This window comes from Micropterus dolomieu, linkage group LG20 (genome assembly GCF_021292245.1).
Source record: "Micropterus dolomieu isolate WLL.071019.BEF.003 ecotype Adirondacks linkage group LG20, ASM2129224v1, whole genome shotgun sequence".
NCBI classification, from domain to species: domain Eukaryota; kingdom Metazoa; phylum Chordata; class Actinopteri; order Centrarchiformes; family Centrarchidae; genus Micropterus; species Micropterus dolomieu.
In genome coordinates, this window is record NC_060169.1 from 31,882,268 (window position 1) to 31,901,517 (window position 19,250).

The 19,250-nt window shown below is 40.7% G+C and overlaps 1 protein-coding gene across 1 annotated transcript; it reads left to right on the forward strand.

The window, feature by feature from the left end:
* Window positions 1-9,008: 9,008 nt before the first annotated feature.
* LOC123959553 (COUP transcription factor 2-like) lies at window positions 9,009-15,649 on the forward strand. The gene is made up of 3 exons (XM_046033679.1): window positions 9,009-9,862; window positions 11,087-11,611; window positions 13,831-15,649. Exons 1-3 carry the CDS (start codon window positions 9,373-9,375, stop codon window positions 14,103-14,105), a joined length of 1,290 nt encoding a protein of 429 aa, XP_045889635.1. The 5' UTR covers window positions 9,009-9,372; the 3' UTR covers window positions 14,106-15,649.
* Window positions 15,650-19,250: the final 3,601 nt, after the last annotated feature.

The window sequence follows — 19,250 nt, forward strand, 5'->3', positions numbered from 1 at the left end:
TTCATATTCAGTATGCCAGAATCACATCAACTCATCAATCAAATACCTCAATACCACAGCCAGAAATATTTTTCACCAAATGTCAAAATGATTAGTTCTGCAGAACAAGACTATGGCTGTTCAAAATCACATACTAACATACTGTTTACTACTTAATCAATCAGTATGTACTGCATATTGTCTACTAAATGAACCATTAAGTATGCTATTACCAGCATACTATCGTGTGACTGCATCACATGTTAATTATTGCACAGTCTGAAGAGACGTAATGCATTTTGGGGCAGTTGAGTATGTCCGGTAAGCTCACACAAAATCTACATACTAAGCAGTTGGAACACAGTACATACTCAATTTGATGTCATAATTAGTATAAATAGTATTTTAATATACAGTTCTGAATGCAGCCTAAGAGTCTGCAGCCATGCTAGCAGCTCTTTCAGGCTTTCAGCCAAACCCTAACATCTGCATGCTAACATGCTCACAGTGACATGCTGATGTTAAGCAGGTAGTTTTTACCATGTTCACCACCATAGTTTAGTGTGTTAGCATGGTAACATTTGCTAATTAGCGTTAAGCACAAAGTAGGCCTCAGCTGAGGCTGATGGTAATGTCATTAGTTTACAAAATAGTAGACAAATTCAAATGTGCACCAAATGATGGTACCAGATGGAAAGCTAAGGGTTTACCAAAATTATTGCAATTCATCCTGCATGAATGTTTGAGCATAATTTCATGACAATCCATTCAATATTTGTTGAGAAATTTGGCTGAAAACCTCAAATGTCAACTTCATCTGCACTAGGAAAAAAAAGGGATCGCCAAAAGTCAGTAGGATTCATCTTCTGGTAAATGTACAAATGTTCAAAATTAAATGGCTATCCCAAAAGATTGCATTACTTACATTAGATTAATGCATCCACTGCATTAGATGATGATATGAAGAATACAAGATCCTTAATTTTATTAGTTTAGACATTGTCATGCACAGACAATATGATGTGGTTTGCTGTATGACATTGAGCCAGGCTTGTGATAAAGGACTGTATTTGGTCTCTGCTTGATCAGATAGGGTGAAAGGTCACATTTCTTTTCCCGCCTAAACGCACTGACAGAAGAAGATAAATCCTGACATCAGTTTAATCGAAATGTGCTTGTGCTTTGCCATGATCTAATTTCCTGTCATCCAAGCCCTCTGGTTATCCCCAGGCCTCCCTGCCGCGCTACAACAGACAGTGGAGATAATAGCCGGGGTTATGGATTGACCGGTGGATCACCTTGTACTGCTGCTTCGAGGGAGCGATGTACGTGTTCGGGGCCAGGTTGCGGCGTTGCTTTTATGCGAGAGCTGGGGCTGGGACCTCTCCTGTTTCTCGAGTGCAGACGGGGTCTTGCCGGGGCCATGGTGCAGTGAAATGGAAAGCATGCCATTCCCTGTTCCGCTTGATGCCGAGTGACTGTGAGAGGTTGTGTCATGTTCCTTGGCTATTGACTCAATGACTTGGGACTTCACGACAAAAGCCTGAGCCCGTGCGGCCTCTCTGCGTGCTGACAGAGAAATGTGTCTTCCACTTGTCTTCACATTGACCCGAGGACTCTGCTGGACTGACGTGTCCACATCCCCAAAGTCTCACCTCCTGGACCCAGGAATAACCTTTCCACGACCTTGCCTGTCTTTCACGCTCTGTTAGCTGTGGGTCTGGCTGCTATCGAAACAATTCACTGAACTTGTGATGTTTTTTTTTTACCTTTATAGCTATGGATTACCTGTCTGTGGCAGCCAACCTATTCAGCTTCTGCTACATGGATGACATGGCTGAGGATTCATCCTTATGTGCCGCATATTATTCACTGTCACAGCGGGTTGAAAAGTCAAGGCATAGAGTAAGCACGGGCCATTAGCTAGTACTGAAATGACAACACAAAAAGCCAGACCTTCATGGCTGCCTCTGCCCTGAGGTTCATCTAGCAGACAATATCACCATATGCCCTTCATTTGTTGGAAAAATTTAGAAATCTGGGCTTTCCTCACTTCAAATAAATGATGATGTACTCCTCTTTACATTGTATGCAAAATGATTATTTTGCATATTTGACAAATGCCTTGTCTTGTGACGTGGCTCTGACAGCTGATTTATTGCAAGGTTCCCCGCATTGTTAAAAAAAACAATCTCTGACTCAGTGACAACGGCCCAATTATCCCTTTCATGCAGAAAAGGTCCATATACAGAAGAGGCTGTGAATTGCAATTCGAGTTGCTGGCTGTCCTTGCTCTCCTCTAATCTAATAATGTGATCCATCATTTCAGCAGTGGCGGCTCCCTACCCCAGGCATGGAAAAGTATCCCATAGAGGATTAGTAAGAAGTTGTTTGCATATCCATATATGCAGTCCTGTGAGGCTGTGTATAAAAAAAACATATTTATAATGATTTGTCACGTCATTCCAATACCTTTCCATTGTTCAGACCTTAAAAAAGACCTTCTTGATTACATTTTTCCAGAATAAACTGTTATTGGTTGTCAGTAACCTTCCAAACATGCACTTCTTGACATCCATAACCAGCATAGATGCCTTCAGGAACGTAAGAAGTACTGTTTCAGACAGAAAAGAAACTGTAAAGCTCAGTAGTGGTGCTTTGGTTGAGGGATGGTCCAGTTGCAGAATCATCCATTACCCTGATGAGCTCGCAGCCCCTGAGCTACGACAGCACAGCCACACGATGAGCAAGACAGGCGACTGCCACTATTTGTTCCGCTAAAGCATTCATCACACTAATTACCCATGGTGCCAAGCAGCTCCTGTAGCACAGTTAAGCTTTGGCTGCTCGTTTGGAGCTGAGGTGAGGTAGGGAAACCTCAGATGAGTCTTAACAGGTTGTCTCTGTTGTGGCTCTCCCGCACATAATTAACTCAGCACCCCAGCAACTTGACAAATTGGAATGATGAATCTGGCCTCTATGAATAGATACAAATACATGATCAATCAAAATACCGTACAGTGTTCTCAGTCTGAGGAAATGTGCTGCTGTGAAGGACAAAAGAAGGGCCTTTGCTTTGAATGACATTTGGTCCTGTGGTAGAAAACTGAGAAGGTTTGGGTTTGTTTTTGCCTTCGAAAATGTAGAACCAAGTTAATGCTAAGAGGATGGTCCAGAGATCAGTGGCTGTAAAATCTCACCATTTCATCACTTAAACACCAAAATAAAACCATTTATGCTGTCTCCAATTGTCCATGCATAATTTCTTATGCTTTAAAAGGACTACACATGCAACCTGCCTCCCATCCTCTTAGAAAACTACAACAGTTACCCAAAAGCAGACAGATGCAAAGGGACAGTCTCTCTGAATTAGAGTCTTTCATGCCACTTGACCTTGAAAAGCACCAAGACGGACTGTATGTTTTTGAGTTTCTGTGTCATTCAGACAAGCCTCCAACTGTCCATGTCCCTTCTGGCCTTCACACAGCCGTCTGAACCAATGTAACATCCAGTACATCACAACTTCCCAGCATCACCTCCCTGCAGTGGCCACAGATCAAGGACATGGAAACTTCCTTGAAACACCAGATCCTGCCCTCTTTACAGTCATGCTTTAACCGAACAAGAAAAAACACTTGACATAGCAGATGTTGAAACACACCATTAACCCTAAATACATAGATCATTGGAATCTCCATTCTTCAGTAGGTGGGTCAAAAATGACTCGTATTAGAAAATTAGTTTGTGTTAAAAAATACTTCAAATAACTTCATAATCTTGCTCTAAATAATTATTCCACACCAGCATTATTTAACACCAGCATTATTTAACGTTTGTAATGTTTACCTAATTTTATCTTCAAATTATCAATCAAATATCAGAGCTCTGAGTCTCTCTAAGTGACACGTCTTAGCTACAAAGCTAGCTAAACTAAGCTACTAAACCACTTAGTTATGGCAACAGTTTATCCAAGTCTGGAGTAATATACGTTGGCAAGTTAATATTAGCTAGCTGTAAAGCAAGGTAATTTGAATTTACTGTATATAAAAGTAAAAAGTAAAAAAGGTGTGTTTTCCTTCTTCTTTTTTTTAAAGCTGCTTTCCCCACGTTATAGTGGCAATTATACACACACACACAAACTGTCTTATTCCACTGTAAAGATTGTGTCTCCAGTCAAGGCTGAGCTGTATGCATTTTGATCATTTACTCAGCTATGTTAATCTTGGGCCAGATAATGAGTTCTAGTCTGTCAGGTCAAAGGCTAAGAAGGGCTCTGCACAAGTCCTAATGAGGATCCCTATACTCTGCCAGGTTGGCTCTGTTCACAACTGGAAAGATCATTGGTGGTGCGTTATCACTGTGCAATGATCTGTAGCACAATGTGTCTCTCAAGCATGACATTTTTCTCATGGTGAATGCCACAGCAGCCCTGAAGGAGTCAAAGGTCAGCGGTCTTGGGTTAATTAAAGGTGAGAGGTGGTCCAGCAGTCACAAGTGAAGCAGGGGCTGAAGTACACTAACCTAACTGATGAGTTATTGTTGCCCTCTGCTCAGGATTTGGCCATGCTTAGCAGCCTAAGAGATTCCAGCTTTGTTTGAATTGCTACCAAGGTTAACGTTCATTTAAAAACGTGATTCAAAACATGATCTTCGTAGCAGTATCTTTACCTTTACTTAATCATAGTTTAACTTTGAATATAAAACATAACATTTTTTAACATAAAACTACAACTTTCAGAATTACTTGTAGTCTTAAAGGCCCTAGTCAGCCAAAGTGGACGCAAACAGGTGTTTTCACTTACAATGAACAAAATGATAAACGCAGCACTTTTGTTTTTGACCCAATTCATCATGAGCTCAAAGATCGAAGACTTTCTCTATGTAAACAAAGGTCAATTTCTCTCAAATATTATTCACAAATCTGTCAAAATCTGTGTTAGTGAGCACTTCTCCTTTTCCGAGATAATCCATCCACCTCACAGGTGTGGCATATCAAGATGCTGATCAGACAGCATGGGTATTGCACAGGTGTGTCTTAGGCTGGCCACAATAAAAGGCCACTCAATTTTGTGTAGTTTCACTGTGTTGGGGATGTTCGGGGGGTCCAGAAACCAGTCAGTATCTGATGTGACAATCGAGTCGAGACCCCGAGGGGGACAACGAGCATGCAGATGAGACGATTCCTGACAGTTTGTGCAGAAATTCTTTGCAGCAGCTGTCCTGGTGGCTGGTCTCAGACGTTCTTGGAGGTGAAGATGCTGGGTGTGGAGGTCCTGGGCTGGTGTGGTTACACGTGGTCTGCACTTGTGAGGCCGGTTGGAAGTACTGCCAAATTCTCTGAAATGCCTTTGGAGACGGCTTATGGTAGAGAATTGAACATTCAATTCACAGGCAACAGCTCTGGCATTCCAAATGCACGCTCCTTCAAAACTTGCAACATCTGTGGCATTGTGCTGTGTGATGGAACTGCACATTTTCGAGTGGCCTTTTATTATGGCCAGCCTAAGGCACACCTGTGCAATACCCATGCTGTTTGATCAGCATCTTGATATGCAACACCTGCGATGTGGATGGATTATCTCGGCAAAGGAGAAGTGCTCACTAACAGGTTTTTACAGATTTGTGAACAATATTTGAGAGAAATATGCCTTTTGTGTACATAAAGAAAGTCTTCGATCTTTTAGTTCAGCTTATGATAAATGGGGGCAAAAACAAAAGTGTTGCGTTTATAATTTTGTTCATTGTATGCTGCCTGGTTAGGCCTCCCTCAGGACTGCGTGGGCATGTACCAATGGCAGCTGATTGACGTCTTCCTCACTCTCGTGTTAGTTTTAGAACATTTGCATGCCAGTAATGTAATGTAACCATACATTTATCATTCTTATTAGGTCATAGAGTTTGGTGACATAAAGTAATTTCCAGCATAGCTCCATCCAACATCCACCTGACTAGAGGTGTAGTCAGCTTGCGTGGGTGTCACATTTATATCCTCTTAGCCCATAATAATAATAATAATAATAATAATAATAATAATTATGTACTGCATGTAGTGTAAATCACAATTACTTAATCTGGGTTGTAAAGCATTTTGATGTGAATGTGGATTCCGGTGTTGCACCTGCATGCTGCAATTTAACATGGCCAATTATTATTTGATCTTATTTCATGAGCTTAACCTACATAGGTTATGTGGTTTCCCCTCCTTCTTTCAAGGTGGATGACAGCCCCCTGGTTCTGCTCAGCCTGTTGGTAGTGTAGTGCTCAGGTTGTGTGCTTGTGTGTTTGTCTTCCCTTTAGGTCCTGTTAGGCAAAGTGTGTGATTGTGCTACTGGCTGCACCTGGTCTCCCAGCATGCATTTAAGATCAGCCATCCCCGAGCTTTCTCTCTCTCTCACATGCGCTACACCTTTGTTCTGCTGGGTTTGGTTTGATTCTGGTTATTTGTTTTACACCACATGACACAATGCATTCACACATGCACTAACAAACACTACAATAAATAACCATTAGAGTAGTAAATGCTGTTGTTTGATTTTCCGGTACAACCATGTGTTTCCTTTACCTAGTTGTGGCCTACAGGTCAGGGTTGTGGCATTCCTGGATCTGCAGGCGCACTGAGGCTTTGCCAAACCACTAGAAGGACATTGCAGTGTACTTTTACAACCAATAATCTCATTAGCATAATGAGCTTACACCACGCCCATTAACTCTAAATTCCAAGAATAGTGGTGCATTTTCCTAGAAGACCATAAAATACACAATTCTAAAAGCACACTCTCTAATACTTTCATTCTGAAGTGTTTTTTTCTCCTGTATGTGTGTTTCCTCTTTAAGTTTCCTCCAGTGAATGAGCACAGAGGCTGTCATTGCCCCATCTCTCTCACCTTGAGCAGACCTGTGGTATTTTTACGGTATCTGTCCAAATATTAAACACTTGGTGGATTTAACAGATAACCATATGGTACCACTGGTTGGTTAGAGGGGATAAAGAGCTTAGCGAGGAGCTGTAATTCAACGATATATGCTTATGGAGCCACCTTGAAGCCTAAAAAAATGCTGCAGATCTCTGAGCAGCAAGCCAGCGCTGCCTCTCACTGTGCTGTAAACAGTCACATCCTGGTGGTCTTGCACACACAGCAGGTCTCTGCTGGCCATACTCTGCCACACTTTGTCTCCAGCTAGCTTTTAGCTCCTCATATGTGATAAGTCTTAAAGGGCACCAGATCGCCAAAATCAGGGGGGATTTATTATCTTTAAACTCCCAAATCTGTGATTAATGTTAACTGGACTTGTCATTGGATGAATTAAACTGTGGAGGAATGCATAATCGCCATCCAGTGTGGTAAACACTTTAGCCTTGACCTTCCACTGTTGATTGGTCTTGGACGTCAGCCATGTGTTTTGTTAGCAGGCAGAGCAGAGCTCGTTTTGTGTGTAAGCAGTCATTGGATGACTGCAAAGCTGGCCGTCTGGAAGAACATGACGGTACACTCAGCCTCAGGACTCATGGAGCATGAGTCAACAGTGAAATGGCCATGCAGACATTTTCATGTGCTGATGACTTTCTACCAAGAGTCTCCATGAACATCAAGATAATTTCATCACTGAATTAAAAAAAATGGACAGGAATTAGAGTCATTGACGCCGGTGCAGAAACACATCAGGAGCTAAAACTAAAACTGTATTTGGAGGGACAGGGACAAGAGGACAACACAGTGCATGCGATCTTATAAGTGCAAAGAAGTGTTTAATTTCTACAGATCTACAATCAGAGCAACTAGTAGCACAAATACACACATTAGATCTTAAACAGGAAAAATACAAAGTGTGCACTGAATCATTCCAGTATATCTCTGTGTCACTGTAGGAATGGCAGTGCCTTTAATTTTAGCTACTAATATATTTTAGTAGTGGTGGTAGATAAGATTAGCCTAATACATTTCATATTGATTTTAAACACATGACACCTGGCTGTGCAAAAATTGTTTTTCTTTGTATTTGACCTGACTTATTATTTTTAAAATATTCAATTAAAGCAAGGGAAATTTTGAACTATAGTAGGGTTAGAGATGAAAAGCAGTAACACAGTATCCTAGAAGTTTTAAGTAGATATAAAAACGTATTAACAAATATTATGGAAACCCCATAAAATTATTGACATATGAAAAACATGGAGAAAAGTCCATTCATGCAAACTTACAGTCAGGCTTCTGCCACAGAGGTATGAGGGGAGAATTTAATCAAACATACTTCCATGTATGTCTGATGAACACTTTAAATAACATGCAGGTTGAGGACAATTCATTACAAATGTAGTAGGCTACATGTATCTCCTCAAGCCAGTTTTCCTAAGTCTATGCTATAAGGTAATTTTCTGTGTAATTTACTGATGACACTAGGTGGCATCAAATTACTGCAGTTGGACCCGCTTCATGCACTCCTCATGTGTGACTAATAAAGTGTGAGCCGAAGTATGTCTTCTCCTTAAATGTAGGCTATATTTGACACAGACAATAGCCTGACAGAATCACTGTGCAATACACACACACACACACACACACACACACACACACACACACACACACACAAACAGAGAGAGAAGGCAAACGGAAACGATCAGGGGAAGATACGTGCGGTCTCCACACTCAGCAATGTGTATCAGTAGAAATCCAACTGGAGCCCCACGCTGCTGCTCCGGGAGCTTGTAAACCCCGCCCCAAACGCAGACGTCACCGAGTCACAGCCCGTGACGTGTGGACGCACCACTCTCCTCCTCCGTCCCGGAGCAAAGCATCATCAAAATCACCATCCATTACTCTCTCTCTCTCCCTCTCTCTCCCTCTCTCTCGCTCTCTCTCTCTCTCTCTTCTGTTGTCTTTAATGTAACTTCTGACTGATCGGGAGAACAGGGAGCGTCTGGAAAGCCTGGTCCGGTGACAACATCTCTGATGAAGGATCTGCTCGCATGGTATTCTGTTTAAAGCTGGACATACAGGACAGAAAGGATCAGATTGTATATTTTGGGATAACGTTGCTTTCCTCAGTGGATTTTGGCTCCGGGTTATGTGTCTTTATTTCCCCCTCCTGTGGATGTTAAAGTGCATATTCTCGGCCTGACTGACGCTTTCTTTTTGGATTTCCACCGCGCCGAAGCTGTTTGTGGGTGACAGACTGGGGGACATTCCTTACTTGTGAAGTGGAGCGTTAGAATTATTTTGCCGTTATCTTACCGGCTCTATTTGAGTCGTAACCTGTAGGCTATTTAATTTTGTAGTCAAACAATGCAGCGCTTTCCTTGAACGTGTATTGGTAATTCATGCAGAAAAATCGTGTGGGTTAATTAAAGCTTAAAAAGAGGAAAGTTGGGCGCGCAAAGTTTTGGAGACGGTCGATATGGCTATGGTGGCGTGGAGAAACGCCGAGGGGGTCGGGGACACTCAGGGGACCCTCTCCTCCTCGGTGTCCCAGGTTGCACCTCTGTCTCTGCCCGGGGAGCTGGCGGGACACATGAACCCGGCATCATCTCTGGAAATACCCCCAGCAGCACCCCAGGGCGCACCGCCGCCCAATCCATCCAGCACCACCACCGCGACAACCACCAACAATAACAACAACACGTCCTCTTCCTCCTCCTCCTCCTCCTCCATGGACAAACACCAGAGCCAGCAAATCGAGTGCATCGTGTGCGGGGATAAATCCAGCGGGAAGCACTACGGACAATTCACGTGTGAGGGATGTAAGAGCTTCTTTAAACGCAGCGTCAGGAGGAACCTGTCCTACACCTGCAGGGCCAACAGGAACTGTCCCGTAGACCAGCACCACCGCAACCAGTGCCAGTACTGTCGCCTCAAGAAATGCCTCAAAGTCGGGATGAGGAGGGAAGGTACGGGCTGGCGTCCTCCTGTTGTTGCTATCGGTATTATCACATCATATTATCCAGTACTACAAGGTTCAGGACACGGTTTAGTTTCACATAGGCAAATGCTCCCAAATTACCGACATTATTTTCTTTGAACACATGTCTGTCCAGTAAACTGCTATATATATTCAGTGCGTGCGACATTTGTATTGCTAATGTCTACAAAATTTCTTCATGGACACGGCCATTTGTGTTGCCTTTGTCTAGTCCGTGATATTGAAGAGATGTGTTTTTCCGCCTATTCATATATTCATATTGGACAATTTGTCTCGGATAGTCTCTATTCCTGTCTAGCCTGTGATCTCACAGAGATTAGTGTGTTCCAGCTAGCATCTCGTAGCATGTTTAGTTACTGTTGCTATTCGCCCGATTTATGTCCGTCGTGGCTATTGTGTGACTGAAGAAGCATGCAGCTGCTTTAAATGTCACATGTCCAAAGTCGAATGTCATTTTGCTACATTTTAGTCTAATGCCGATGCTTTTTTTTTCCCTTTAAATTGAAGCTTTCAAAAGAGTGACGTTTTTGGTAGATAATGTGTTTGCGCATGTGGAGTGTGAGTGTGTCTGCTCGAAGGCAATTCATCACGCATGCTGGTCTTACAGGCCCAACGTAACCTACTGTAGCCTACGATTACCTCTTCGGGAATAACTGCTATTTAAGAACAGTTCTATAGGCTAGAAAAATGTGAATGAAGTTGGATAGCCTACAGATTCCAACACCAAAACATAAAAACTGAGTAGGCTACAAATGAAGTTACTCGCCATAAATAGCTAGGTTAGAAGCAATGACTCAAGGGTACAAACGCGACAGTTTTGGCCTCGACTTTAAACAATTTGAAATAATATAAGACCCTTAAAAGACCCACAAAAAATCTCGTGCGCCATTATCTGCAGGTCGTGGCCTAGAAACAGATTCCCGAGCAATCGAGCTTATTTCCGTGAGCTGTCTAAAACAGTTAGGCCTTTTCGTGTCCATTTCTGAAGAACTAGTCCACCATATGCCACAATTAGCCTTAGAAATGAACTCTAATGTAAGTGTGTGTGTGTTTTAGATGTTCTATTGTTTTAAATGACATCTCTGTTACTTTACAAGACATCTCCTGCGTTTAACTGCTTTTCTTTAAATGTCATCTGGGCTGTATTAATCCCCTTGTAGCTCTATGTGACATTTCTGCTGTTTCGTTGCAGCTGTCCAGAGAGGCAGACTTCCTACCCAGTCTTATCACGGCCAGTTTGCACTGACAAACGGAGACCCTCTACAGTGCCATTCCTATCTATCGGGATACATCTCTCTCCTGCTGCGGGCCGAGCCCTACCCGACCTCCAGGTTCGGCTCTCAGTGCCTGCAGGGCAACAACATTATGGGGATAGAGAACATCTGTGAGCTAGCGGCTCGGATGCTCTTCAGCGCCGTGGAGTGGGCCCGCAACATCCCTTTCTTCCCGGACCTGCAGGTGACGGACCAGGTGGCCCTGCTCCGCCTCACCTGGAGCGAACTGTTCGTCCTGAACGCCGCCCAGTGCTCCATGCCCGTCCACGTCGCCCCGCTGCTGGCCGCCGCCGGCCTGCATGCGTCCCCGATGTCCGCGGACCGGGTGGTGGCCTTCATGGACCACATCCGGGTATTCCAGGACCAGGTGGAGAAGCTCAAGGTGCTGCACGTGGATTCAGCAGAGTACAGCTGCATCAAAGCCATCGTGCTGTTCACCACAGGTAAACTGTCTTTCGCTTGTCCAAACATGGACGCCGGGGTGGCTTTTTCGCAAATGCTTCTCTCCGTACACTGACGTGTGGACAGTGGTGTGATAGTGAAGAAAACGATCCAGTCAAACCACCACCAGGCATACGAACTAAATAAGGATATTTTAAATAAAACATCACTATGAAAATAAAACGTCAACTATGACCATTTTTTATTGTCAAGAAAAGCGTTTAAAAAGACCGTAACGGAAAAACAATAAATTATGCTTTAAATAATAAATATTTTCAGAAAACGACTGTTTAATGATGACGGTCTGAATATTGGTGGGAAATAAAAAGCTGGTTTAAACCCCAAAAAATCTTTTCACAGAAATGTGTCCCTTTCTAGGAAAACCACAAATGCGTTTCAGAACTTATGTAGGCATAACATATGTATTTAAGCCTACTTAAATGTGTATTTCCGCGAAATGCGCATATTTGGTGTTATGGGTCCGTAAAAAAAAATAGTAAAAAGCATTATTTGATGCAAAACGTATTTTCCTGCAAATTTCAATTTGACCAAAACTCTGACTTCCAAATCATTATGAAGCCATTTTAAAAGCCTAAAAAGAAAGAGACGAAAAAAAACATTTTCACAGAACATTTTTTCTAGGCTCCACCGTGCATGTAAATGACTTCATACAGTTTGCCAGCCCTTAAAGAAGTATTATGAAGTTTATTATTATAACATATAAGAGGCTGTGAGTGAGTTTGGTGGGTTTACAAACTGCATCAAACTCCTGCTGCCCCCAAATATGAAACACTGCATGAATCATGCAGTAGCCCTCGAAAAAAAACAAACAGGGCTGGATATCTAACGTTTAAGGCCATCTAATATTTTATAAAATTTTTGCTTCACATAAAAGACACATCAGTGAAGTACTTTACTGTTTTATCAGTTTATTTGAACAGAAAGCAGTTTAATTAACTGAAGTTAATTTGCAGGCTTTAAATTTTGCATCTATTTATTTATTAAATAATTAAATAGGAGAAATGTAAATTTTTTATATCAAATTCTTACCATTGCTTTAAACACAAATTACCAAAGATATAAATACAAATAGATATATTTATTTTTGTGATATCTTTAAATTGTTAGACCTTTGAATTTGGCTTACAACTAATTATTTCAAAAAGACCTTTACTGAAGTGAAATTGTGGATTGCAAAATGCATTAGTTATTTCAGAGCCTTTGAATAAGTGTCAGAATGATGCTTGACGGCTGTATCATGAACAGGACCAAAAGGATGAGTAGCAGCATAGTAAAAAAAAAAAAGGTCTCTTATGTAGGTCTATTTTAGTCCCCATGAGCACATCAGAGCACGTGTCTTTAAACTGGGACACGGAGACCGTTCTTTAACCCTGCTGCCATCCAGCCTGCAGCATTACAGTACAAACTGAGGGGTCTCCTAGAAATACTGCACATACAGTAGGTAAAGGTCTTATACAGTAAAGCACTTGACACTCTGAGTGTGCTCTGACACATTGATACTGTTTCTTTATTTCTTGTTCTGAACACCATTTTTTAGATTTGATGGTAAAATAGCACCATCTTTGATACCTGATGCCATGAGATTGATGAGATATCATTTTATCTCAACAACAGGGCAACTATAGTGATTATTTTTCCATCATGCAGAGGTTTGTCTGATTTATGTATTGCATTTTGACACCTTTGTGCTTATCCATTGTTGCCTGACCATGTCTCGCTGACATATATTAATTTATTGTTAAAAATTGGTGACGGTGGGTGTTATATGTACCTGCTTTATGTTACTATATCACCCAGACTTACTCAGATCAGCTTATTATAAATGATAAACTTTTTGAAGCCAGTCATAAATGCTTTAATGCCTTAATCAGTGATATAGGCTAGTAAGTAAATTATTTCAAGTTTAAAAAATACATTCAAATCTGCTATAATGCACTTTGGGTTCTTAGGCCTGATGTTTTTTTGCCTTGTGATGATCATAGTTGACTTACAACACTTCATCAACCACTGACCGGTCCTGTCCTCCCTACGTTGCTGTGTATTGTAGTCACTCTGTGTTAACCTAGTTAATGAAATAACTGCAACATTAAACTATCCCTCATTTAGCTGACCGTCCTTCCGATGCTTGGTTGACCCACTGGTCTTGACTGCTTTTTCTCCTGGTTCTTTTTTGTCTCGCTGTCGTTCTCTCTGTCTGTAGATGCTTGTGGTCTGTCGGACATGGCCCATGTCGAGGGTCTGCAGGAGAAATCCCAGTGTGCTTTAGAGGAGTATGTGAGGAGCCAGTATCCCAACCAGCCTAACAGGTTTGGGAAGCTGCTGCTCCGCTTGCCTTCCCTCCGCACCGTCTCTTCCTCTGTCATAGAGCAGCTTTTCTTCGTTCGTCTGGTGGGGAAAACTCCCATAGAAACTCTGATAAGGGACATGTTGCTGTCCGGAAGCAGCTTCAACTGGCCTTACATGCCGATTCAATAGAGGAAAAAGCTACAGTGATGCTACCAAGGTCAGCACAGGTCCCACACCTCAAATGGAGTCATTTCAGTGCGGCATAAAATCTGTTGTTTTGAACAAGAAAAAACACTGCCAGCATAATGAGATAATTACAGGCATATGCAATGTAAAAACAATTATGTCTTTTCATCATTTTTCTTAATGTCAACAACCATTTTCTTGATACCAGAGGAGCGAGCTGCCTTACTCTGCATGTGTCTAGAAAGGTTACTGAAATAAATTTACCATTTGGCCAATGCTCAATGATTTGATCCTACTGGCAGATTTTTTTACCTGTTCAAAGAGAAACAATGTTTCATGAGATGAAATGACTGGTCATGATGGACAATTTTTGCAGTGGGGCGACCACTCACAGATTTTTGGGATAAAAAACAATATTTATTGGACCCCGTGTGTATATTTATCGTGCTTGTAAATTATGTTTTGGCTCCTTTTTTAAATGTTTTACGTATTTTTGCCCCGGCCAGTGAGAAAACTGCAGGGATTGTCTTGTGTCGATATGTTTTTGTTTTTGTTTCATACCTTCCAGACATGGCACTTTGGTCTAAAGGAACATTTCAGTAAGATTTAACACAAAATTTGACCTATTTGCTCAATTGTGTACAGACAGAATGGTGAGATTAATGCTCTGTTTCAGTTACTTCAGATTCTTATTCTACTTGCATTATCGACATACAAAGAATGAGAAGAACAAGAGCAAAAAATGTTTGTAATGCACTTCATATGATCCGTGTATGTTGCGCCAAGTAAGGTATTACTCCTTTCATAGGTAAAATCATTACTTTCTATTACACTACATTAATATTACCTTAAATATGTTAGTTAATACAGATGTGATTTTTCCCTCTTGCCATAATTTAAAAACTTTTTTTCCATTTGAAAAATCAGAAACTTGTCAACATCATGTTTATTTCTTATCAAATTACTGAATTTTAGCACTCAGAGAAATTAAACTTTTCACATCTAAACTGAGAGATGACGACAAGGCTAATGGCAAAAACAGATAAGGGGAAGGAGGTTGAATGTTAGATAGCTGTACGTTAATCTGATATTTTTATATTTCGAATCAAAATTTTACTCTTTTGGTGGGTAACATGTTATGGGGAAAAGTAATGACATTAATGGAGTAATGATGAATGCATTATCAAACACTTCTAAATCATGTACGTTTCCAGGTTTTTACGCTGACCGTCTAAGAGAGATTTTAAGAGCACTGGGCCTGATGTATACTGTAAATACAGTTTCTCAATGGGATAAATTAACTGTACACAACCTCCCAGGTCAAGTAACAAATGTATTTCATTATAATTCATGCATATATGAGCCCAGGCCACATTAATGGCACAACAGGCCACTGCAGGGTATTGCTGAACTGAAAGCGTGTGTGTGTATGTATGTGTGTGTGTGTGTGTGTGTGTGTGTGTGTGTGTGTTTTGAGAGAGCATGTATTTGTGTTTACTTCTTTTTGACAACCTCTCTGATGTACTGTGAAAGCATATTGGTTAACATATTGGTACCGTATTAAATTATAACTCAAGATTTATAAATAAAGTGTATTTGTTTGTTTATTTTGCCATTTCAATTCTGTGTTGTTTATGACTGCCTCCACTTGCAAAAGAAGAAACAATGTGCGTGTGTGTGTGCCTGTGTGTGTGCTGTTTGTGTATGTGTGTGTGTGTGTGTGTGTGTGTGTGTGTGTGTGTGTGTGTGTGAGCGAGCACGAGTTGATGTACTGAAACTATGAAAGGAAGTGAAAGCAGAGCTGTCTGGTGTTCTCGAGCCAGTTTCTGACTATATACTATTGTTACTAATCAGATATTTTAACCACACTAATTGCTTCCCATTGACAGACCTTATGTGTGTGTCAAGATTTATTTGAATTTGCCTTATTTGAAGACCTGCTGCAGGGAAACATGTAGCTTTTCTCCCGCAGTTATGCTACGCTGGGCTTCATGAGACAGTTAACCAATGGAAACATATTTAAAGTGTTGACAAAACGCTCAACAACCAGCACACACACACTGTTGACCCTGCATGCCAGATGTGTTTATTTTAATTTTAAAGCAGATGCAGGTTTTGGATTTTGTGTGTGAATTTTACTCCTTAAACAATTATTGGACCAACTTAATTTTTTGTATATTAATCACCCTTGTAAAGACTGAAACAACAACCAAAACACAAAAATGGATTATTGTTCTACAGGGAATAGACCAGGGAGAAATACACAAATTGACCCCTAACTTAACACCTCTTTACAAACATGCTTTTTTGCTAATAAGGATTAATTCATAAAGGTAGTCTGAAAGTCTGCAAAAGACAAGAAAGCAGAATGGAATTATAATCGCATTTGTGTTGCCAGATTGAGGAGGACAGACAGGATTAAAGCACCTTCTTTGCTTCTTAGTGGACAGAGAGCTAATGAGAGGCCCCTGAGTGCTCTGTCACAACAGTTTACCCTGAGGAGGACGAAGCAGGGCGCTCGATGGCCCCTGGGTGTTCTGGCCAAAGGGCCAGCAAAAAACAATGGAGCACTTTCCCACACACACATACAGGTCCAACAGAAGAAAATGCCACGGAGTGTGAGGAGGAGATTCGTTGGAGGCTAAGATCTGCAAGCAAGAGAATTACCAGCACTCTTGCACAAATTGATTTCCATTTGCTTCCGTATTTACGTCCATTGTCTAAGATTGGTTCAAGTCACAAGCAATGTGCCTCTGCTGTTTGTGGGGAATACAGTCATTACAGCAGCACGGTTTGGACTTATAGCCAATCAGCTTTCAGGAATGAAAGCGTGTAGCCAATCAGATCACTCTTGAGTATTTTTTTTAAATATTTATATTCAGCATGTCATGTGAGGACTAACTATAACCTGGAGGCTCAGGCCCACAGGAAGCTTTAATATCACGATGTTTACAGATTTCAAGAAGGCTTAATAGAATACACTTAATAGCAAATAATATGCAGGCCTGGCTTATACAATTAAATATTTATCTGATAATGTTCCACCCAAATATTCTTCTTAAAGGTTTTTTGTGGGATGATGAAATGTACCTTGTTTATGATGCAAGTTAACCTTCTGAATCAATACAGTAGTCGCTAATATTGAATATAAAATCATTTGAACTTTTTTAGGATGTAGACGCTTCTGAAAAATACTGAGAACGATTGAACAGCATTGAACAAGAAATGATATAATGTCAAATGTAAAGCTATTGTTAGGCAACTGCCATTAGTTTTGTAAACACAGCCGCACGCTTCCCAGCTGTTCCGTGTTATTGTAGCCAGGGACTGAATAGGAGCCACGTACACAAGTCTGTGCAATATAGGCATATTTTAAGCTTTTTTTTCTACAGCAGAGTGGTAAAATAAATAAATCATTCAATGTAATTATGAGAATTACAACGGAATGTTAATAAATGAAATGGTTACTAGGACGTGGTCGTCCAACTCCAGTTTTATTTGTGATGTGAAATAACTGCTGACTGCAGCTTTTGAAGCCTTTCAATGACATGCTCTAAACCCATAATTATCACTCTCAAATCTATAATGATGTCGAACTGGTTCATAATCCCCGACAAATTTAATTTCAACCCCATTACGTTGCCTTGATATAGGCTACGTTTATAAATTACTTTACTGTATTTTAAAAATCCAGAAGATTTACAAAGAGGTTTGGGATCATTCTTGGGTTGAAATGAAATCGGGCAACATAAAGCGACTTCGTTTTCCGCCTGTTTCCAGTCCAGTCCATCCTTAGAGAGAGAAAAAGAAACAGAACAAAAACGTCACTTTCATCATCTCCTTCTTTAGCACACAAAGATATCGTTGCCTCTCGTAGAGCGGAGATACAGCTTTAAAGTTATGAAAAGAGGAAAAGGGGGAAAAATATCCCGAATATCGCCTGTTGTTGCTGTTTGACTTTTCTTTGAAACGCACTCGATAGACGATGGAAATCTACATTGTCAGTTCTTCTTTTTCTCTTGTTTTCCTGTTATTTTTAAAACACTGGTTTGTTTGAGTTAAATGGTTTAATGGGGGTTTTATGTCTGTTAATGAATCTAACTGGAAACGTACAAATACAAAGTGCTGGCAATTATTTCAGAGAATCTCCCGCTCCTAAATAAACTGTTAAATCCTTGTGATGAGAGTTGTGGCTTGAAATATAGGCCTAGTCTAATATTTGGTATCTCAGAGCCATCGGATAGTTTATATATTAATTTTGCGCCATTGACTGAATCACGTCTTGATTATTACATTTGTTTTCAAGAATTCAGCGGAAAACATAATAAATATCCAGTTCTGACAGCCATATTTGAAACAGCTCTGTTGTAATTGTTTGTCATCCAAAAAGCCTACATTTCTCATTTCCTCCCCTCTTTTTCTTTAATTTAAAGATATTTTGTTAGGCAATTTTTTTTCTAGATTTTTTCTAGGCCTATAAATAATTTTGACATGCTTTTCTCACATTTCTACTGTGAAAAGCAAGTCTTGGGTGAAAAAAGTTATCTTATTTTCAAAATGAAACAAGCTAGTTGCAATAAAAAGAACAAAATAATTGAGGTTAGATTAACAGATGGAAAACAAGAAATAAAAGGTGTATTTGAGCGTTTGGGCCGAAAGAAGAAAGCACAATATTACTTTACGGTAGGCCTATTTTACCGCCATAAATCCTTTGACATAGGCAACATAGCCTATTAATTTTAATGTGTCCTATCAAGTCTAATTTTATTGTACACGATCCTGGATCTCTTCACATGAACGCATTTATTTACTGACAGACTTACTTAAGGCTATTTGTTTCTTATTTTGCGCTTTTATGTGATGAATGTAAAGACTGTAAAACTGTGTCCTATTCGGGAAATAGGTGTACACAGTGGTACCTACTGTACAGGGGCTTAACTTAACGCCTTTAATCAGATGTACCGACTGAAGCTAAAACGACCAGAATCCTCTTTCTCAAAAATACATCAGGTCACAGAGAGGTTTCCACTCGTCTTACAGCCGCACACACGCATACAGAACAACCACATTAATCATCTATAAAAGTTTACATATGCAGTTGCTCTGGTGTCCCTGTGGGGCTTCATTGATTTGGAAGTGGTGTTATTT